Below are 23900 nucleotides of genomic sequence, written 5' to 3'. Positions count from 1 at the left end.
GTCCAGGTCTGCAGGGTGGTGTTAATGCAGGGATCGCTGTCCAGTGTGGGTTGGATGCGAGTGTCATATACAGACAGACAGCATGAGGTCCACAAAGCACTGAGCACTATTACGTTTCCACTGAAGATGACAGGCCCATACATAACTGGCTTAACTGGTACTGGGGGAAGTAATACATCCTGTCCAAGCTGTCCAACTTGTTGGAGAATAAGATGGCCCTCTCACCCATTCGCTTTTGTTGTTAGTCCTTCTTCAGTCTGACACCCGCCCAGGCAGAGTTAGAGTGTTTGGGAGACTGGAATAAAACTGATTAGTTATCGTTACAACCTTACCTCAGTATGAGGCGAGTCTGGGTGAGCTGTCAAACATATAGTGAACATCAAAGCATCTATTTAATCAAAAGTATATTGAGGAAAGGACAGCAGGAGCTACCAGTTGCTCCTCTTATTCCTTCAGTGAACATGGGGAATTTCACAGTGACCCACAGAGATTGTGAGCGTGGACTGAACTATGTTCAAACTAGGAGTAGACAACTACCTTAAAGGTTGTATCACCGATTGCAGGCCCAAAAAAGGCCTAAACATAAATGATCCCATTCATCTAATCTTTCCTAACGATCCGCTAGCTGCCCGCCCCATAAGCAGGCCGTCAAAAAAATGTGTCTCTGTAGGCAGCCTAGGCTCTGAGATCTGCACACAAAAACAATTGCTACTAACAAGTGTTGCCAACCACTCAAAGGCAAAATAAAGTGTTCCAATCAATAACCGATGAGATGCGTGTTCAGGAGAGTTTCAATTGCACGGGAGGGAGGAGGAGGGAGTAGCGAGCTAGCTCTCTGTTTTGTTTGAACGTCAACAGAAGTGACGTTACCCCGCCATCGCTGATACAACCTTTAATAGACTGCCTCAGACAATAACAAGTATACTACTAATACAGTACCCAGTGCCTGGAGGATAAGTGAATTCAGACTATGGATAAATGTGTAAGAGTACAACACTTGAGCAAATAGATTTAATGAAACCTTTCCAACAAATACAGGAGAAATGAAACGGAAAACGGATAAACAACGGTAAACAAGGTAAACAATGAAGCTTGATGACACCTGGAAGGGATCCACACTAGGCATCTGGTGGTCATTTGGCAGCTCAGAATTTCTGGTGGTGTATCCATAGTTGGTGTCTGTCTGTCATTCATCTTAATTGCTGCTAGTGTGAGGTCTCTGTCAAAGAGTGTAAAATAAATCCGTGGAAATGCATGAATTCCAGTTGCTTCCAGTAGCAGCAACTGGAAACCATGCATTTCCACGGAATTATTTTTGGAATCTGATCCCTTATCATACCTGTTCATTCGTACTCGTCACTCGACTTATCATGACTAAATTCAAGATGGCGGCGAACAGTAAACTTCCTGATGGTACTGTCTCTTTTAACAGTTTTCATTGATTTTCTTCAGAAAAAAAAAAGTACAACAACAATACAATTACAATTATGGAATGCACTCAGTGAACAACCCTCCCCAAGAGCCCACCCATTTACCCACCCTCAGCTAGCCTATAGAAAGTAACAGAAATATAAGTAATGTGAACATAAACAGGCGCACACACATGTGCGCGCACGCACACACATACATTGAAAAAAAAAAGGGGTCATCTATTGTTCTTGAATTGGGTCTTGTATACTGTCTACCCATTGTAGGAGTATCTGACGCCTTGCCAGGAGAGATGTAAAGGCTATGACAACATAAAAGTGATTTTTAAGTGAGCATGTTTCGTCAGTGAAACCAAAAATTGCACATATTGGGTTTGGGGGGATTCTAATGCCACTCATAACCGAGTATGCATTAAAAATGTCTGTCCAGAAGGCTTGCAGGAGTGGACAGGACCAGAACATATGTAAGAGGTCAGCAGGTTGATTTTGACAACGGGGACAAGGAGGGGTCCATATTGGGAAATATCTTTGCCAGCTTGGCTTTGGTCCAATGCACTCTTAGGATGACTTTGAGTTGAATTAAACTATGTCTGGCACAGGGGGAAGAGGTATGCACTAAGTCTAGAGCTGCGTCCCATTGATCATCTCGCAGTTCTTCTCCAAGGTCCTTTTCCCATAGTTGTCTAACTTCTTGCAATGAATGGGGAGAGATATTGTTGATGATACTAAAAAGCCCTGAGATCAGACCTTTTCGCTGTGGGGACAGGGAGAGAAGATTATCAATGGTGTTGATGGGTGGAAGGTGTGGAAAGGAAGGAATATTCTTCTGCACAAAGTGCCGTACTTGGAGATATCTAAAAAAGTGAGAATTTGGCAGGTCAAACTTTTCGGAGAATTGAGAGAATGAACAAAATGTACCTTGAGAAAAGAGATTTGAAAGAGAAACTATGCCTTTTGTCCTCCAGATTTTAAAAGATGAGTCCAGGATAGAGGGTGGGAAGCTATACTTGTTAGTAATTGGTGAATGAATTGACACTGTCTTTAGCTTGAAATGTTTTATGAATTGTGACCAGATTTTAACTGAATTGAGGACCACTGGGTTGGAAAAGAAACGAGTGAGTGGTGTTGGAGGGGCTGGTGCGGAGATCACAGAGACAAGATGGATTGAGCAGTTTAAAGATTCAAGATGTAACCAGGCCTCACTGCGCTCCGGGTGATAGTCTTCTTTCCAGAATAGCATTTTTTGAATGTTGCACGCCCAGTAATAATAGATAAAATTAGGTAAGGCTAGGCCAGCTAATCCCTTTGGTCTTTCAAGTGACCGTCTATCCTATGTGACTTGCCATTCCAAATAAAGGAGGATGTGCATTGCTCCAGAGTTTTAAAGAATTTTTTTCTTATTAGGATGGGGATGTTTTGAAAGAGGTAAAGACATTTGGGTAATACAATCATTTTGATAAGATTGATAAGGCCAGTTATGGAGAGAGGCAGGGTAGACCATCTCACCATATCCTGTTTGCATTTTTCAAAGAGTACACCAAAGTTCTTTGTAAACAGGAAGGGGAATGAGGTGGTAATTTCTACTCCAAGGTATTTAAATCCTTTCTTAACTACTTTGAAAGGAAAGTGAGAGTGCAGTATTTGAGTGGCTGCTTCGTTAAGGGGGAACATCTCGCTTTTCTGAGTATTTATTTTGTAACCAGATATTTAACCAAATTGATCCAATGAAGGGACAGAAGTTATAGGGTCAGATCTATATAAGAGTAAATCGTCAGCATACAGAGAAAGCTTGTGAGTCAGCTCTCCGCGTACTATTCCTGAAAAGCCTTCAGATTGCCTTAGGGCAATAGCTAATGGTTCTATGGCTACAGTAAAAAGGAGAGGGGACAGTGGACAGCCCTGACGGGGGCCTCTGCTCAGTGGGAAATATTCTGACTGGAGGCCATTGGTGATGACGGCGGCCAGGGGATTCGCATATAGCAGTTTCACCCAGAAAAGGTAACACCATTCCACGCGGTCGTATGCTTTCTCTGCGTCAAGTGAGATTACTGTCTCAGGTGTAGATGTTGAAAGTGAGTGGACAATATTTAATAGCCGCCTTAAGTTGGAACTAGGGTGCCTATCTAAAATAAACCCTGTCTGATCTCTTGATATTATGTGTGGCAGTAGTTTTTCCATTCTAGCAGAGAGTATTTCAGTTGAGAAATAGGGCGGTATGAACCGCATTGATGTGGGTCCTTGCCTTTTTTAAGAATAAGCGTGATTGCGGCTTGTCTCAGAGTGGGGGGGAGATGTTCATGGGACAATGATTCATTGAGCATGTTTTTTAGGTATGGAGCTAGGTCATTGGCAAACTTTTTGTAAAATTCTGAGAAGAAGCCGTCCGGCCCTGGAGTTTTATTGTTTTTTACCGATTTAATGGCTTGCATAATTTCTATGATTGAGATTTCATCACCCAGAGATGCATTAAGTTCAGGGGGGACAGAAGGGAATGAGAGTTTGTCAAAGAATGTTTCAAAGTTTGGAGTATTCATAGTGTGCTCAGAGTGATATAAGTCGCAGTAGTATTGTTTAAAGGTATGATTGATCTCCGCGTGATTTGTTACTACCTCACCAGTTTGATTCTGGACCTTAGGGATAAGTCTTGACGCTGCAGCCTGTCGCGCTTGTCGCGCTAAAAGTTTGCCAGCCTTATCACCAGATTTATAGATATTAAAATGGGCCTTAGTGATCAGGTGTGCATCTTTGTCTGTGGTCACCATATCATATTCTGTTTGCAAATGCAATCTTTCTTTATACAGAGCTGAGGATGGGGATGAAGAATGTTGTTCGTCTATTTTGGCCAGTGCCTGAGAAATGTCTTTCAGTTTGGCCTCTCTGATTTTCTTCATTCTAGATGAAAATTCAATTATTTGTCCTCTCAGGTAGGCCTTCAAAGTCTCCCATAGTGTTGAGTGGGACACATCTGTAGTTCTGTTGGTAGCGATATATTGAATTTGCGATGTAATGAAATCAGTAAATTCGTCATCAGAGAGCAGAAGTGGGTTTATCTTCCAGTGATATGCGGGCCTGAAAGTATTGGCTAAGTTAAGCTGAAAGATAGTGCACCATGGTCAGAGACAGAGATTGTGTGGTATTGGCAAGAATGTGTGCTCCCAGTCAGTCTGTTATCAACCAAAAAGTAGTCTATGCGAGTGTATGTGTGATGGACTAGAGAAAAAAGAATACGCTTTTTTATTGGGGTAGTAAAATCTCCATATGTCAGATAAACCAAACTGTGTACAGAAATCACTGATAACCTTGGCTGATTTAGAGAAATGTTGTGGCCTTGGTGAGGATCTGTCAAGTAAAGTGTTAAGGACGCAGATAAATTAAGAGAAAAATAGAGAGATAACAAAATACATAAGTGAATAAGACAAACATTTGAGGCTAAGCTGAAAAACTCTTTCTATCAAAAAACACCAAAAGTGTGTTCTACCTATTCTTACACTTAAACTCTATACTCTGTTAATGTATGTCTAAGATTAAAGAAAAGTAATGTCAGTGCACAATGGAGACACAAGGAGAACAAAAAACATCATGGTTTAGAAATTGCCTAATTGTACTGTAATAGGCGAAACATGTACATTCTTTACATTATGTGAGCAGTGTATGCCTTTCCTTGGCATAGAGGACAAAAAAAACTAGGCTACATCTTAGAATGATCAACTATAGGAAATAATGAAAGCGCATAGGACTACCAATGCAGCGAAATGTCAGTCAAACCAAACGATTAACCAAAGTCCAACAGTGGGCCATATAATGCCAGGAAGAGAAAAAAAAATGTCACTCATTTCTCATGCGACTTCACTGGAACAAAGGCAGCTCTCTTTCTGGATATTTCAGCGCTGAAATCTAGGAAGAAGTGGATCTGAGTTCCACGAAAGTAGATGTTGCCGGTCTCCCTCACCAGTCTTAGGATGCGCTCCTTCGTCTGAAAGTGGTGGATTCTCACGATGAAGGGGCGAGGTCTATTGTCGCTTGGGTTTGTTCTCGTGATTGCAATGCGATGGGCCCTGTCTGCGATCATTGGTGTAGGGAAAGTTTCCTGTCCAAATACTTCTCTCAGCAGCGTATCAGTAAATGTAGTGGGTAGTTTCCCTTCAATTTTTTCAGGAAGCCCAATTATGCGGATATTATTGCATCTAGATCTGTTCTCAAGATCATCCACCTTCTCTTTCAGTTCCTCGTTATCCTTTTCCAGCGTGGCACATTTCGCTTCCAGTATTTCTAGTCTGTCCTGTACATCAGTCACAGTCTCTAGGTGTTGGATAGACTCGTGATGTTCCTCGATACTGGCCCGATTGGCAGAGAGTTGCGCCGACAGTTTATTCACGATGCGTTCCTCCGTGGATGTTAGCAATCGTTCAATGTCTGACAAGGTTAGCTTGCTAGTTTCCCTGTCAGGTTGAGACTGCTTAGCAGCGTTTGCGCCCTTTGAGTCCTTTGTTGTTCAGTCTCCTTAAACTTCTTTTTTCCGCTCTTATTCTCACTGTTCTCTGTTTCATTCATTGGACACTGACAGTTGTAGGATTATGATAGGATCTTTGGGTAATTTTAGATGAATTTCAACAGAGCAGTCCCGGCTTGCTACCTACTCCTCCATGTGCCAAACCGGAAGTCCTGAAGGTACTGTCTGTATAAATCGTCGTAAATAAACTACCAGTGTTTTTTTAAAGTTCTCAAAGACATCGTTTTAAATGTCAGGGCCCTTGGATGTCTACCAATAAAGTGTGGAGCTACTTTGAGCCTTGTAAATGGTGTAAAACAGTGATTTATTTGCACGGCTAGCCCTATGCCCGAGGCACCCCTATTGAAAACCTGTTGGTAGCATCGGCTAACTAGCACCAGATTTCGGAGTGCAGGGGACAAGCCGAGATGAGCTATGAGACAAAAGTTCCCACTCGGTATCATGTTTCAACACACTTTAGGTCAATATCACACCAAACATCTCCTTTAAAGCATGGCTTAAAGGATGCATAGCATAGGAACAAATAAAGTTAACCCCCCTAAATAGTAGCCTATAATTACTATTATATTATAGATAGATATAGATATATTCTAGTTGCGTATGTATGGAGCTCTCTCTAGTAATGTATAGCAAGCATCAAATAGGCAGAGAGAGCTGAGTGCTAACAAGCCATGAAAGATTAATGAAGCTTCTCTTGCATTAATGGGGATACTTAAATATTTCACTGGAGGGGAACAGTATCACCATGTGCCCAGTCTTAGAGATACTCCCATATACGGTTTGGATATGAAGACTAGAAAAATACCAGTGTGTACGACACTATCACTTAAAGCTACAACCCACTAGTGGTATGAGTGTGGGTGAGCTGAGCTGGAAGCCTTTAAATGAAGGTTCTGGATTAAGGGTCTGGAAGGTAGGATTCATGTTGTTGGGAGTTGGAAAGAGTAACTAGTGTTAAGGGAATTGGAAGGGGGCTGTGAGCTTGCACGTTTCCATATGGTGTCCTGTTCCACATGATCCTCTTTCATGGTCCCTTGTGGAACGCCAACACACAGCTTCAGGCAACATGGATGTATGCTTTGCTGCTGATGCCACCATAACCTCTTTACAGTGCTGTTACAGTTAGTTCTTGTGCGGACAAGTTTGTGGTCTGTGGAACACCATCAAACATTCATGCCTGTGTTTTACGTATATATATAACTCTCCCTGTTTCTCTCTCCCTTTCTGTCACTACATATTTAAGCAGTTATAATGTGTCCTCTCTCTCTCTCTCTCTCTCTCTCTCTCTCTCTCTCTCTCTCTCTCTCTCACACACTCTCACACTAACAAGGTGGCTACAACTAGGTCACCCTCACGTTTGAGCAAAAGCATTACATATTTATTGATTTAGCCAAATCCCCTTTTCCCAGCTCATATTTGTTCTGCAAACACCTAAATGATCTTTCTTCCACTTTGACTTTCTAGCAGCAATAGTAAACATTAATGTGCTTGCTTTTATGGTTCCTTGGAAATTGAACTCTAAATAATCCATGCAGTATCATGATGGATTGTACATTTACTGCAAATAAGACTCAGCAGTATGGCATCCATCCTTGTTAATGACTATTACACTTAGTTCCATGGCGGGGCTGTTTATGACTCTGGGTTCTATCTGAGCAATCATATGTCTTTATTTCAATCATTCCCAGACGGTATTTATAATTAAAGTTACACTATAGATGAATCTTTGAATGAGCTGATTGGCTCAGGATTATATTAATTTGCAGTCTTTTGATAGTCTAAGCATATCCTTTTATGTTGTACATCAAGTTAATGACTTATTAAGTGTTGCCTAGATCATTAGATTTATATTGATTAATACATGTACTTTTTCTATGCTTCTTCTCAAATGAACTTGGGTTGTTGCATATCTGTGACTGTAACTCTCTATCTCTTTGCCTCCCTCTCTCAGGTATCCACGGATCAACAAAGAGTCCCTTCTGCCCGTGGCGAAGGATCTGGGCATGACGGGCGAGAACGCAGATGTCTGGTACCCACCAGGCCATGGAGACATCTACGCCAGCTTCTACAACTCGGGCCTGCTGGACCAGCTCATTGCAGAGGGCAAGGAGTACATCTTCGTATCCAACATCGACAATCTGGGCGCCACCGTGGACCTGTCTATCCTGAACCACCTGATGAACCCGCCCAACGGCAAACGCTGCGAATTCGTCATGGAGGTCACTGACAAGACTCGGGCTGACGTCAAGGTACACAAAGCAGTCGGCGTAAAGGACATGAATCGCTTTAAACAGGCACACCTGTCAATGCAGGGTGTTTGTATGGTGGATGAGTGGTCAGAAAATTGCCTTTGAATGTGGCACCCGGGCTACCTCAGCATATTCTGCATCCGCTTGCTATGCATGATATACACATAATGTATTATCTGTGTGTTATTACTAAAATACTGTAAAAGGACTTCAGATCATCATTTTTAACACTTGGGGTTGGAAAGCTTGGGGTAAGGAAGATGGGAAGCTAGGCAAGCAGCTGCGGCCTCTCGAGCCAAGCAAGGGCAATGGGTGAATTTGTTTACTGTTGAGAAAAGGAGGATACGCTGGTGAGAATTGTGGGCCGTGGTAGTGCCTTACTTTCCTTGTTTGAGTGATTGAGTGAGCCTCACTCAGTACATATATCTCGTAAATTGGTGAGCCATAGAATATCCCACCATCAAGATTATTATATTTCAAGATTCCAATCTATCCCACCTAAATATGAAAAGTTATTTCTACTGACATGTTTCCTGGTGACATAAAAACACAAATGGTTTCCTTTTGATATAAAGGCTGACATAAGAGACATAGCTATGCAAGATGGGTAAAAATCCCAGACTGTCCTGAAAAATAAACAAAATGGATGGATGGATGTATATTGTAGATACAATGACAAATTCAAGGTCTCAAAGGGTTAATGCTTCTTTCCAAAAAACTCACCAGAAGTCTATATTTAAGGGGTTATTTTTTAAAAATGTCTTCTGGGGGATCATGCCCCCAGACCACCCTAACTAAGCTGAGTTACCAACCTTTTGAAGTGGCCAGGGGGGCTGTTTTTACATCTGTGCCTAGGGGCCCACTGTCTGATAATCCGTACATGTGTACACACCTTTTGCTATATGTGCAAGTTTTACGCACTTATTTTAGTACATGGTGCACTTATCTTAGTAAATAGTGCACTTACTTTATTAAAGGGACACCAGGCAAGCCTGATGCTTTTTCTCTACGAAACTCCCCCTCGTTTGGTCTGAAGCTCTTTTCCTTTTCTTTGCGTCTTCTGTCAAGGGTTTTCGCTGCTTCTTCGCCGGCTCTGCCATTATACACACGTTTGCAACGTCCCCCAAAGAAAATCTCACTCCAAGCTGAGCTCAAAACTTGAGAACCCTGTATTGTTAAGTGTCTATGATGGTTTTAGTGCAAGAATACATAGGCTAGGTTGTTGGGTGTGAGTACTTTCATATGGCAATGCGAGGTTCACTACTGTGGGAAGTCCCCAACCATTAGCCTCTTTTTATACACATCTCTTGTATAAAAAACTATAATGTTGTGCAGCAAATTACTTAGGGGTACATTATCAAATCACAATACACATTTTTATTGTGTGTGAAAAATTCATCCAGTCAATCTCTCTCTTTCTCTCTCTGCCCCCAGGGTGGCACGCTGATCCAGTACGATGGCAAACTGAGGCTGCTGGAGATCGCCCAGGTGCCCAAGGCCCACGTGGACGAGTTCAAGTCCGTCAGCAAGTTCAAGATCTTCAACACCAACAACCTGTGGATCTCCCTGCCCGCCATCAAGAGGCTACAGGAGCAGAACGCCATCGACATGGAGATCATTGTCAACCCTAAGGTGAGAGAGGAGAGCAGAGCACACATTTGAGCACACCATGCCAAGAGCCCTACAGTACTACAGTAAATCTGTAACTGCATAGTCTACTTCATGTAGTTGTACTGTTTTGTGATGTCTGTGTTGATTACTCTGGTGGGGAGCAGAGGTTTGTCACTGCAGTAAGAGTATTATTCAAGTGCTTTCTTGACGGCCAAAAAGCTACCATATCCCATGGACACACCATGAAACAGGACTGCCTTTGGACACTTAATTTAGTGTTGAGAGAAGGATGTATCCCACAACACATACACACACACACACACACACACACACACACACACACACACACACACACACACACACACACACACACACACACACACACAAATGACCTCTCCCTCATACATGTATGTTTCTTCTCATTTATGTTTTATACCATACATTCCCAGTTCTCCTCAGAAGGACTTTTTACCTGAAGGTAACTTTGATTGATTGATGGATTAGAAAACTGTCCTGAAGACCCTTCCGGTCAAGTATAACAGACCAGTCCTCCTTGTGTCCCTTTTGATAGGTTAGGCACTGTTTGTCTTGTGACCTAGGCCTCTTGTCCAGTAGGTCCTTAGGGATAAACCTCTCTTAGTGTCTGTAGATTTGTTTGATGTGCTTACCTGTGAAGCTAGTTGTAATTACCTGGAATTTGGGGTATTCCCTCAAACTGAACACTCTGGTATATCTACCGGTAGTTTCCACTGTTCTGTGAGAAGGCCACAGCCGGTTTGTGCATCTAAATAGCTTAATTGGCCTTGCAGTCTTTGTTGTACTGTAGCAGAACCCGAATGTCCTGAATCTGAAAAAATCTTGTTAGAGCGGTTATCCCACAGCCTACTGTAGAGTGTTAGATTTAGGAATTGTGTGAGCCCCAGAAGTGAGACCTGTTAAAACATAAGGAGATCCATGTGTGTCTCACACTACTTCTCCCCCCCACACACACACACACACACACAGACACTGGACGGTGGCCTGAACGTGATCCAGCTGGAGACGGCGGTGGGCGCCGCCATCAAGAGCTTCGACAACGCGCTGGGCATTAACGTGCCTCGCAGTCGCTTCCTGCCAGTCAAGACCACCTCCGACTTGCTGCTGGTCATGTCCAACCTGTATAGCCTGGATGCCGGCTCGCTCACCATGAGCCAGAAGCGCGAGTTCCCCACCACGCCACACGTCAAGCTGGGCAGCTCCTTCACCAAGGTAACCGAGCCAGACGGTTCCCATGGCAATGCACAGCTGGCCAGCCAACTCAGTATACCTCCGCCTGCGATATATGTGTGTGTGTGTGTGTGTTTGTATGTGTGCTTGTGTGTGTTTGTGTGTGTGTGTGTGCTAGAGTGTGTCGTCTCAGCTTGTCTGATTGTGTGAATTAGAGTTGATTGTCCAAGATTTTCATTATTATCAACAAACAGGTTGTACAAGTGTTTGTCATATCACATTCTCAACTTTTCAAATGTGGGATATTCTAGATCTTAGAACCCATCGCTGAATAAAACCCACAGCATGTGGAGAGGATTTTCTTTACCTTTAAACTAATAAATAGTAACTAAAACACTAATGTCTCTCATTCCCATAAAATGAGAGGTCTTCAAGATAGGAGAGCCTCCTCATCCCTACTGTATGTCCCTGCACAATTGGAGTAATGGGTTCATTGAATTCAACATAGAATTTTAGAACCTTGAATTGTTGCGGAACGAAGTCTTATGTTGGAATGTTCAAAAACCCACACCTTTTTAAGAGCCATTTCAACCATTCCTCTCTCGCTCTCTTCACCTTCACCTTTCTTTCTCTCTCCCTGTCTCTCTCTTTCACCCATTTCCTCCCTCCCAAATGTACATACACAGTACATTTAGTGCTTATGACTTCACTCACTTAAAGCCAAGTATTTGAAGGAGATGTACCGTATCTCTTCCACGTTCATCGAGATTACACTGACACTGTTCAGTTCTTTCCCCCTCCCATCATAGACTGTAGCCTCCCATACACCTTTAACACAGATCTGGCTGGTCACCCTGTTAAGGTTATCAGATAAAGTTATGGCATCTATAAAAATGCACTGAGCTGTGTTAATTGGATGCACATAATAGATGCTATCACCCAGAGCTGCCCTTGAGACATTGGAGCACATCTCTTGCACCACAGAGTGTTTGATTGTGTGGTGGTGGAGTATGACAGTGTGTACTGCAGTGTGTGTGTGTGTGTGTGTGTGTGTGTGTCTGTGTGTGAATAAGTGTTATAGAGGTGCTGACTGTCGTTGTTTTGTGTGTGGGCTGCAGGTGCAGGAGTTCTTGACTAGATTTGAGAGCATCCCTGACATGTTGGAACTGGACCACCTTACAGTGTCTGGAGACGTCACGTGCGGCAAGCGCGTCTCACTAAAGGTAAAGACTCGTCTATTTCATGAGTTCCATTCATACTCTCCATACGATCTTAGGACACTAACAGTGCTGGGAGGGTAAATGATGTTTTGGATATGTTTAGTAAATTATTTTGGATAAACAGCTTAACCTCAGTCGAATTTTCTGTCAAAACTAAAAAGAAATTCCCGGATAATCATCTTAGTCTACCGGTAGATGATGATGTACGGGTTTGAATGTCGTACTTGGGTGGAAATATAATTTTCTAAAACTGATAGTTCCGGTCCTTGATTTTGATTGGCTGAATCACGTTCGATGCCGTTGTAAAATGTAGCATAAACATACACCTTGACCGCTAGCGTGTCGTGCCTAACAACGCCCCTTAGCTGTTGTAAAATCAGTGTAACCTACTTTAAAGTACTAAATGGAGTAAGTGACTAAAGCTAAACATCTAATCAGATCTAGAGGCACATTCTAGGGATACATGTAATTAGTTCTGACATTTTTTTTTTTCGTTTTGCCTTTTGTGATCGCAGAATGTACAGTATGTCACTGTCAAGTATGGTATTTATCTGTCCGCTAGTGCGTTGTGCCTAACAATGCCCCTTAGCTGTTCTAAAATCAGTGTAGCCTACGGCCTCTCTGGGTTTATTGCTTAATTGTATGCTCTTCATGCTGCAGGCAGTTGCATTAATTGTCAGTTCCTAATATCTGCTATTCCTGCCCCTCCGATTCTATAGGGAACTGTCATCATCATTGCCAATCATGGAGACAGGATCGACATTCCGGCCGGATCGATGCTGGAGAACAAGATAGTGTCAGGAAATCTGCGCATTCTGGACCACTAAGGCCTTTTAGGAACTTTCCGGAACCCACACAGAAGCCTCCACAGCCTCAGTCTCTCTGCTCTGAACGGTCTGTTACGGCAGGAGAGACTGGTGCCACAAACACAACATGCATTACCCACTGTAAAAAAAGAAAGAGATTATATGTAGCCTATTAGTTTTGGTGTTAAGAACTTTGTATTTTAAAAAAAAGAAAGAAAAAAAAATCCCCACCGTCACTTTGAGTCGAAATGTCAGACCTTCAGGTTTGTGTAATATTCCCCCCCACAGATTATATTATTAACACCACTTCTCCTCTCTTCTTTTTCACAAGGAGAAACAGAAAACACCCCTGGTGTAGTACTATCACAAGATGTTTTTTTTTTGTTACAGTTTTTACAATACAAATGCGAACATGACTTGTGAAAATGTGAACGTTGTCTGCGGACTGGGAGTCTGCAAGCAATAAGTGTTTCTTTGGCAACGGCGACAATTATACCCCAGTGTGTCCGAGCCTCAATGGGACGCCGGTACTGTCCTTGGAACAAAATTAAAAAGTGCAATATGGATTTCAATATGGCCGCCGTGTGACACTTTTTCACTGCTTCACTTCAGAGACAAATGGGAAGGGGGAGAAAAGACTAGAGGGAAATTCAGGTGATGAGACAAAATTAGAAAGACAGTAACTGAAAGAGAGGAAACGAAGGAAGGGAATAGCAACAGGGGATATAAATGCAGTCAGCAAAAGCGATCGGTGCGAGTGCATCTCAGTGCGTTATGGTTTACACATCTCTCCCCAGCAGCAGACACAGCCACTGTTTGCTCAGTGGTGCGTGGAGTCGCCTCCGGGGATGCAGGGCTGTTTACGACTGCTGCTCTGGGTCTTCTGCTTCAAGGTAACCCAGACTGATGCACACGGAGCCACATACGCACAGACAAGCACCACCACAGGGTGGTAATAAATGTACTCTGGAGACTCAGTGTATAGCATCACCTCGCTCACCTCTGCAGTCAGAAGAGAGAGAGAGAGTAATGGTTCACAAACAGATTTAATTAAGACAGCTAGACACAGACATGAGGATGGGGGGGCAGAGAAAGACCAGACATGGCAGAAACCCCAACCAAAGAAGACAGACTGAGGCAGAGAATGAGCATTAGACAGGAATAGACGATTGCAGATGACTGAGATGAGAGCAGTGCAGGGAGAAACAGGGACTTGGAGCTATCCAAATGGGAACCAGCAGAGACGGTGAGACTGAGTCATATTAAAAGCCTTTCAACCAGATGAAATCAAGGCACTGTCTTGGGATTTGCTGACTGCAAATTAGTTTTTTTTCTCCAGAGAGTGCTTCAATAGGTCATGCCTCATAAGCAGGGAGAGGATTGCTGTGTGACTGCAGAACTAGTATAAATGGCTGAGTGTTAACTTCACACACATACAATACACACACACACACACACACGCCCAAACAAGTCTAGAGAACAGCAATCAATTACTAGAATGAAAGGAGCACCATAAAAAGTCTTTGCTGTAATTGAGTGCCTTTGCCATTCGGAATATTTAATTAGGTAGGCCTACAGTTTTGGGAACGGCCAAAAATGGGAATTTTTGTGGACCTCATCCACTTGGCCCTTACCGCAGTTCAGTTGTCCTAATGAGTGGAAACCATGAGGTTTCAATATTTGTTTTATTTTTCTTGGCAGAAGTTGTGAAACTGTCAAGTGGAAATGCTAGGTATGCAAAAAAAAAACATCTGAGGTTAATGAAAATGGCACAATCACAACTGAAACAGCATTTTTGTTCCTCTCTGAGGAAACAAAACAATCACAAAAATAGTCTATCCAGGATAAAAAAATTCTCAATGTCTTAAAATAATACGCATTACATTCTCCCAAACATCAAGGTAAAAACTGGGGGGGCACGTACGACAACCATGGCTGTACCCTTCGGTTCAGCTGTAAAACCTAGTGGCTCAAGAAATGTGCTGTCAACATGCGTGCTGACTCAGCACATCACCAGCGCGGGCTATCCCCAGGACCACGAGCCGCGCTCTCAACAAGGTCACAGTGAAATATGGCCATTATCATAAACACGAGGGATTCATGCACTAGGCGAACACATGCCCTGTCTACAGCGAGCTTGTACTGTTATGGTGGTTGTAGCGCAGGTATCATAGTTTAACCCTTGTGTTATCCTCAAATCTTACCGACACTCTTTATCCTTGGGGTCAATTTGACCCCAGCTAAATAAACCCTCAGAAAATGATTATAATTCATATTGTTACCCAGTTTTTTTTGTGACAGGTACTTATAACAAGAGTGTAATAGCCACCACCAAAAGCCCTACAAAACAATCCCACCCCCCCACACCCCTTTATGAACCTTGGAACCCTGGCTGGCAATATTGCCCATCCAGTGTCGGCAGCCAAAATGCTTGCTGTTGCTTCCCCTTTTGACTTATACAGTCCTGCCAAAATGACTTAAATGTAATAAGTACTTGTGTATGTAATAATGATAATAACAATATGTTCCCATACTATTCAAATAATAATTTCCATAATGTGTCATATTCATGTATCCTATGTTTCATACAGCTGGGGTCAAACTGACCCCAAGGAACATCAATGTACAAAAAAAAATGGTATAGGACCAGGGTAGGAATTTCACGACGGCCATGGCCGTCGTAGCCCCTTGCATTGGCCGAGATGCCCCTTTGAAAATAAGAGGTTTACAGGCCACTGTGGCCTTGGTGCCCCCTTCTCTCAATATTCTGGTTTGCGTCGGACTAATAGCGTATTTTATTAGCCTATGGCCTGACAAAATAATCTTTCACAGCGCAAATTATTGTAGCATTTTACGCAGTGGAAAAGTGACAGCGCACGGCAAGAAAGTAAGTGCGTCCAGATTCCCATTCTTCTCAGTTGAACTACTCGCGAAGTAGCCTACTCATCATACAGGCATCACAAGTATCACATCACATGAAAGAGCTTTTTCTCAGCTTTTAAACGATGTTAGCCATTTGGTGAACGGTTCGCGAGACAAATAAATACTATGATTAAATTGAATCATAAATTCTAGGATCTGCGCCCATCTCCCTCATTCATCTTGGAATACTTAACGAACATTTCGTTCAAAACATGGCAAACCATATATCAAAATAAACAGCAGACCTTACCAAACACGAAGGTTTAAAGCAAATTTCGACATGCATGTCTCCAAATTTGGGCTTTAAGTTTCACAACGTGTTTAATTTTTTTCCTACGTGATTTCATAACATGCCAAATACAAAATAAATGTTACAAATATCGCCTAGATGTCGGTAAATATTAAAATCAGAGGATGTACAGCTGACTTAGAGTTTGTTAAAGTAGCCTTAATGATGACAAAATGCTAAGCATGCATCTAGGCTATTTGAGTTTCTTAAAGCTGAGCTGTGCTTAAATTGTTCAATACATGATTTCATAACAGGCTAAATATAAAATAAATGTTAAATATAGCCTAGATATCTGTAAATATTAGATGATCAGATGATTTACAGTTCTATGTAATATGTCATGTTTTTGTAATGTTTCATACAGTGATGCAGGTCTATTGAATAGGCTAAATACAATTTCAATCATTTTTATAGCCTACTGTAGCCTAACTTTGGCCTTGGTGCCCTGACATGTGGCCTTTGTGCCCCCCACCAAAAATGCCCAACTGAAGGCCAAGTGGCCTTGCCCCCAAAATGGTGAAATTCCAAGCCTGTATATGACATTGAAAACATATTATTGTACAAATTTCATGCTAACTCTGTTGTGCCCTTTAATTGAGGAAAAGTCATGAAACATGAAGCAAAAAAAAAAAGTGAACCATATATTTTATGATGTTAAACGTGGCTTGAGGTCAAAATGACCCCAAGGATAACAGGAGGGTTAAGGGCGACTGGTTACATCAGAAAAGAAGTTTAAGATATTCCTTTGGTGCTTTTGTACAATTTGTGTACAATTTCATATCGTCTGCCGTTCTCACACAGGCACACACAATGATAAGAAAGCCTGATTAACTATGTGGCTAAGCAGAATGTAGCCTACCACAGTGTGCGTTATTGCTTGTCAGTTACATTCTCGTAGTGCTGATAACTTCTTTGAAGTCCCCCATTTGATGTTCTCCGCATCAGACTAATTGATGCAATTCCCTTCATCTATCTATGGTACATCGGTAAGATTAAAACCGAATGACGTGATTCTCCCTCTAAAAAAGATGATCTCATTACTGAAATCCCCTCAAACTAGGGCACATCAGATGATGTTAGCGTCAAACAAAGCCCCTCTTTCCTCATGAGTTTAATCAAAAACTGACTTGACTTATTTTTTTATGAAAAAAAAATAGGGGATATGACAGGTTTTGTCACATGGGATATCTTCCACATTACACATGAGGAAGGTTTCATCAGGCAGCAGCCTGCAGTTTGGAGAGATGCTTAAACACTGGATCAGGCTAGGGGTGGCATTGGTAAGGTCTAACAAACAGCACTGGAGGTCGGCTGCTACCCCAGTCTACGCTGCAGGCACGGTGGGCAATCATTCTCTCAGAGCCCGTATGCTCCCTGGGCCCTAGCTGCCAACGACGTCCCATATTTCTATTCACGCAGGGTTGGAGCTTTTGAGAGGAGCTGGTGGGGGAGGGTTGCGTAAAAGGAGCCTACTTTTATTGATGTCTTTTAATGGGGTGAGACGTGTGATATGGAGAAGACTGTGTACAAAATGTGTCTTCTTCAGGAACTCCATGTTCAAACAAGACATTTGTTTGTGTGCTACTCTGTCTTTAGTATTTCAGGGCACTTATGAACATTTATAGTGTAATATAACTCATGTCTGGACTGCTGAAACCTTTGATGATAGTGATGACTAACTTGTGTGAGAGCCAAGTAGGTATAAAGCCCAAAACAGCCCCTGGTGGCCTGCCAACGTACCTTAATAAGGACACATTGGCATATCACGTGTCCAGGGGCGACAGGTCTTGCCAAGGTAGGGGAGACCGGGGCTGGTTAGAACAGGGGCAGGTTGAAACTGTTAATATCCAGGCTACTAGAGGGAGCTGAAACAAAATTCCAACACTAAACTGACTGCCTTATTGAGTAGAGTAAACTCACACGTACTGTATGTAACAGGTCTCCAGGTCATTTTACTTTAGGTGAGAACAACTTTTTAATTTTGTAGTGTCAAAACTTAGAATATGCACCTCCAACTAAATACATCCTAGAAGGGTAATAGTTAGGGATCAGGGTTGGGTAGTAACTGATTACAAGTAATCTGGATTACGTAATCAGATTACAAAAAAATAGTAACTATTATCAGACCAGATTACATAAAAAAAAATGTGTAATCAGATTATAGTTACATTGTCGAAGATTACTTGACTACATTTTGTTTATGTGTTTCAGTACATACAGGGATGGGCTACATCAGGAAGTAGCCTATTTTAAAATAAAATATCAAATACCCTCTTTTTACAAAATACTGTATTTTTGTATTTTGAAAATACTCAAAATACTTTTTACAAGGGGGCATGGAATCACTTTGTAAATCAGCTTTTTTATCCCAAACATTTAGGCTATTAAAACTTGAATAAGGCTACATATGGAATATCACACACCAGAAATTCCAAAACGGTTTGCATTCTGTGCACCCATTACTCTCGGTTAAATATCTCACAAACTCTTCACTTAAAACATGGCAAACTATATATCACAATAAACAGCAGACCTTACCGAATACGAGGAAAGCATGCCTCTGTAGGCCTACAATAAGCGGTTCCCGAGTAATCCGGTTTTGAAATTGCAACAAATTTCTACATGATCTCCAACTTCGGGCCGGAATTATAATGTATTTTAATGTAAACTATTTGTGTCAGTAAATACATTTTTGTAAATTGCTTAGCCACAGAGTAGCCTACCCCACTATCATGGTTCTTATATCCAGATAGCAAAATCAGATTGGCAGATAGCAGACCGCTTGTGGCATGTGAAAATCAGCACATATGCTTTGTGGTTGTAAACTTTTTGCAGTATCATCATAACTATTCCACCTGTGTGTGCATGGTTAAAATTCTGAAGTGCAAAATAGTTTAGGCTACAGCACAAATATTTCCATCCATAGATAAAAATAATCACCTTTTCAAAGTGCACCAGATTGATGCATTAAAATGTTAGAATATACAAAGGTTTCTTCCGGGGGGAGCTCCCCCAGGTCTCCCCAAGGATGATACATCAGAGCTGAGGAAACCCCTTTGGTCTTTGGCCACCAGTCCCCTCTGTTGTAGTAGTCCCCTCTTTTAGTAGATCTCTTTGGTACCCTAATGTTAATTTAACTCTGGGACCCCCTACCTGGTGGGCCCAAATATATTTTAATCTTTCTAAAACTGTTTTTCCATGTCTCACCTCCATAAGTTATTGTTTAAACACAGATATTTGTGCATTTACTTAAAATACATGGAGTTACAGCCTGCTCGGGACAATCGTCCCGACAAAGACATATGCCACGATAGCCTGTTTTGCTTTCCATGTAAACAAGCACGCAGTATGAAAGTCTGGGATTGTGGAGAACACTAAATGGTCTACTGAATAAGCATGAAGTCGAACCTTTAAATGAAAAAACACTCATTAATGATCGAAAAAATGTAACCACTAATGAAGTTTACTTTCAATCATCAAAACCCGTTTATCGCCTGTAACACAGTGATAAAAGGACATAGCAGGAAGATATTTGGCTGATAGAAGGATGTTAACATGCTCTATGTTTTGACCAAAGGACGTCTGTCTATCATCATTGCACTCGGAGAAAACTGGAATGTTTCATTTTTCCCGCGTTTCAATCGTCCCGGCTCTTCCCGAATATGGCCTTTTTCGGTTTATTTGAATCAGAATAAGGTGTTTATAAGACACATGCATATTCAGTTTATTCCCAATACACTGATTCGAAACCGTTTATTGGCTGCATAAAAACATAGTGATAGTCAGTATTTTACCTATCAAGTAGGCCTAGGCTAACCTGACTCTCGCCAGATGAATTTCGTTCCGCCTAGCTCCACTCATCCATCTGGGATCGATTAATTGGAGTGGTGTTTCAGAAGGCTGGGCCTTATCAAAAATCCTTGCATATAATTGGATAAGCCACTTGTCCGTCATCTATTGACGTGCTACTTCAACCACTCACATCAAAGCCAACCCGTGACGCAGAGAACAGTCTTACAGCCGCTTCTACGCTACGTCACATCTATGAAACTCCCGCCCTGCGTCCTGATTGGCTCTACCATAAAATCTGGTGCCGAAATCACTCTCAACGGAAGCGATCCCAGATGGATGTGAGTGGAGCTAGGCGGAACGAAATTCATCTGGCGAGAGTCAGGTTAGGCCTAGGCCACCTTGCACCCCCAACACACACTCGCAAACACATAGAGTCAAGGGCCTTTTCAATACACTTTTTCCTCTATCACTTCTTCTGAAACAGACAAAAAGCTCCTACCTGTGAGAATAACATTAGGCCTACATAATGCAATAGAAGGAATTCTGGGTGTGCATTGGCAATGTCAGACATTTTATTCTCCGTAAATACCAGTGTAGCATCAAAATGATCTTGATTGAGTGTCTTTTTTATTCAATGTATTTCATTTTTAGTTTTTTTACTTTGAAGTAATCCAAAAGTTTTCAGATTACATTACATTATTTTTGTAATCCAATAGATTACGTTATTGATTACAAAAAATGGTGTGTAGTCTGTACTCAGTAATGGATTACATTTCAAAGTAATCTCCAGGGTAGGCCATGGGTAGGCCACGACGGCCATGGCCGTCGTAGCCGCTTGCGTTGGCAGAGATGCCCCTTTGAAAATCAGAGGTTTACAGGCCACTGTAAACCAGTAAACCTCCTGCAAACCAGGGCAAGGCCAAAGATAAGATGTTTGTTGATAAACTACCAAAGGAAGTTGACAAGGTTATTGATTAAAGAAAGACTGAGTGCACGTCTGTCTGTGAATGAATGGGGATAATTGTATGCTGTCTCCATCACTGCCTGTGTGGCGAACCAGCATTTCAAAGTGTCAGGCATCATGTTTAGCACCTTGCTGTTGCTGTCTTAATCAAAATAAATATTTAATTTATAACGCCAAGGCTCAGTGCAATGAAAAACAACTTTAACCATGCAAAAGTAAATATGTCAGTCCTGACAAGCACTTCGCTCATCACTGATGCACTTCCAAGAAGCACGGGGGAGGCAGCCCTCAGCCTTGCCTCAAAGCGCCCTTTCAGGTGGATACAGTAGTCAGTAATGAGCTTTCCAAAGGCCAGAATGATAACAGGCACCTCATCTCGCTGGGCTCCGGTGGGAATGGTCTTTAAGGCCACCACCGTGCTGCCTCTGCAGTGCTCCACTGGGTTGTCAGCGGGGGATGCTTCTCTCGACTTCCTTCCTTATCAGCAGCCTTGAGGTTGATGCTGCCACAAGACATCTGTGGTGAACTCCCACTAGCAGCACCTGCATTTTCTTTTTTCTTTTTATTTTATGCAAACAATGTGACATTAATTACGTGTGACAAATATTAACAGACACAAAAACACAATACACATAGTAACAAACAGAAACAGAACGAAAGAGAGGAGGGCACTGACATATCTGTTCTAGTAGCTCCTACATGTGTGTGTGTGTGTATGCGATATGAAATGTATGAGAGGTATGAGGTGTATGACAAATATAAGAATCTAAATTAAAGGGGGGGAGAAATAAAAAAAAGAAGAAATAATAGTAATAGTAATTGTAATTTTTGAGGTTAGCCCTTGCCAGGGAGAGGCACTGGGGGGCACAGGGCCCACGGCCGCCAACCTCCACCCCCCCCCCAACTCCACTTAAATTATATTTATCTATATTTATATTTTTTTGGGTAAGTATAAGCCTTATCTGATGTGTGATGCATTAAAAGAAGCGGGACATGCAGTGTCAAACCAGTCCAGGGCAGAAGGCCTAGGCCTATAGCACCAGCACCTGTATTTTCTAACCATGCTGCTGTTCTCTGGATGCTTGAGGAATACCACACACTTTTTACAGCATCATCATTCTCCTGTAGCACACGGCCCATCACATGATGCAAATTACACTCACAATGTTACAGTAGGCTATTTCTCTCCATTTAATACAGCAGGGTAACAGCTTGTTATTTTTTCGATAGTTTTTACACTTAATACAGGGGTAATTTCCTGTATTGAGTTGGTAGCGGCATCACCATACCACTTATATTTGTTGTGAAAAGACCAATGTATTTGCCTACTTGTAACTTGATCAGAAACCTCATAGAAGTAGCTGAAATGAATACTCTCATGGGAGCAGGCATTTGAAATGACATTTTTGGCCTAACTTGTATATAGAAGAGCACTACTCAGCATGAACACACCACAATTTATTTCTATAAATAAGGCCCACTTGAAACCATTTCGTTTACACATACCAAAACTAACATAACCAGAAAAGCCAATTACCTCCATTTAAACACCTATTATGGGCATGCCTACTTACGCCTACCCAAGCAAACCTCGCGGAACATTTCACATTGCTGAGGTCCTTGGACTGGGCTGCAAGTTTGCAGTCTTTTCATACTCGTTGCCATTAGAGTAAAAACCATAAATGCCTCTGTTAGCACGCAACTCGGAGAGGTGTTCCAGAATTAACCATGGAATGGGCTCCTGTGGCTCCTCTGACCCAGCACATTTTAACAGCTAGAGGTTATGAGAGGCAGGTTATAGACCCTTTCAACAATAAAAACAAAAACAATGCTTGAACGTTCTATTTGGGCCCCAATCTACTTCCTCTGCATTAAGATAACATATGGAATGTTAAAAAGGAAGCCTTGTGGGGCCAACTATGATGCTGATAATGGAACTGTCTTGAAAGGGTCTATTAACGTTTTTCATGTGACGTATTCTAGGTTCTATAGCTTTGTTTACATCCAGCTGGTAGGCAAGGGACAAGTTGAACCCATTGAACATCGTTGTCTGCAGCTGCCTCTCAGTAGGCTACATTTCTGTATTTCAGCAATGTCAACATTTCAGGCATCAATAAAGGTGATGATGAAACGTTATCCCATTGTTCAATATTTGATAGCCTGTCACAGGAACGTTGTTTCGCTAAAATCGCCCTGATTTGGTGCATTGATCTGTATCGGAGAACCTGCATGTAGCCTAATGGTAGCCTAACTTTTTTTCTCTGTTCAAAACTTCGGTTTACACGAAGGCGATAGCCTTTCTTAGACGATAGCCTTTCTTAGAAGCTGTGAAATTTGACCAGAAAGGAACATGTCTTCCTTCTGAAAGCTGACACAAAATCAAACAATATTTGATCATTTAACTTCAACTGAACAGCGACAGGTTTTGGTAGGCAGTAGACTTTAAAACGGTAGCCTAGAAGCTACTGGTATAGCCAGCGTCAGTCAGCATCATAACATTAATGGCGTTAGTCATGAATCCTGTAACATATTATATCATATAACAGCGATGGCTTATTCCAAGACGATCTGCATGGATATATAACCACCCAGAAAAACTCAGAATGTGAGTGATAAAGTTCAATAATTGTGTGAAACTTTTTATTAGTTATCCATTGCAGCATCGCCTATATTAGGCTGTTATGCTAGCTCAGCCTTTAAATATGTTGTTATTTTGGTCATGTGGACTTGATTAAACGGGTAAAGATAATTCATAAACTGCTTATTTCTTACATGACTGAAGCAGTAGCCTAGGTTCAACAGTAGTGTTTGAGGTTGCTGTGTTAAGTTGTTGTGTGTGATCGCTAAACTATTAGGATCAAATCAGTTTATTTTGACATACGGGGAGTTAGCCTAAGTGACCTG

The 23900-nt window shown here is 41.9% G+C and overlaps 1 protein-coding gene across 2 annotated transcripts in view; it reads left to right on the top strand.

The window, feature by feature from the left end:
• Positions 1–13601, top strand: part of ugp2b (UDP-glucose pyrophosphorylase 2b) — a 38424-nt gene extending 24823 nt beyond the window's left edge. For both annotated transcript variants that reach the window (XM_048269722.1, XM_048269721.1), the window contains exons 6-10: positions 7889–8186; positions 9621–9818; positions 10803–11045; positions 12122–12226; positions 12943–13601. In XM_048269722.1, coding sequence (XP_048125679.1) covers positions 7889–8186; positions 9621–9818; positions 10803–11045; positions 12122–12226; positions 12943–13050 — 952 coding nt within the window. In that variant the 3' untranslated portion in view covers positions 13051–13601. The remainder of the gene's footprint in view (positions 1–7888; positions 8187–9620; positions 9819–10802; positions 11046–12121; positions 12227–12942) is intronic.
• Positions 13602–23900: the final 10299 nt, after the last annotated feature.

Source organism: Alosa alosa, chromosome 18, assembly GCF_017589495.1.
Source record: "Alosa alosa isolate M-15738 ecotype Scorff River chromosome 18, AALO_Geno_1.1, whole genome shotgun sequence".
In the NCBI taxonomy this organism is placed as follows: Eukaryota; Metazoa; Chordata; class Actinopteri; order Clupeiformes; family Clupeidae; genus Alosa; species Alosa alosa.
Note: the sequence above shows the minus strand (reverse complement) of the source record. Positions and strands in the feature narration are given on the sequence as shown.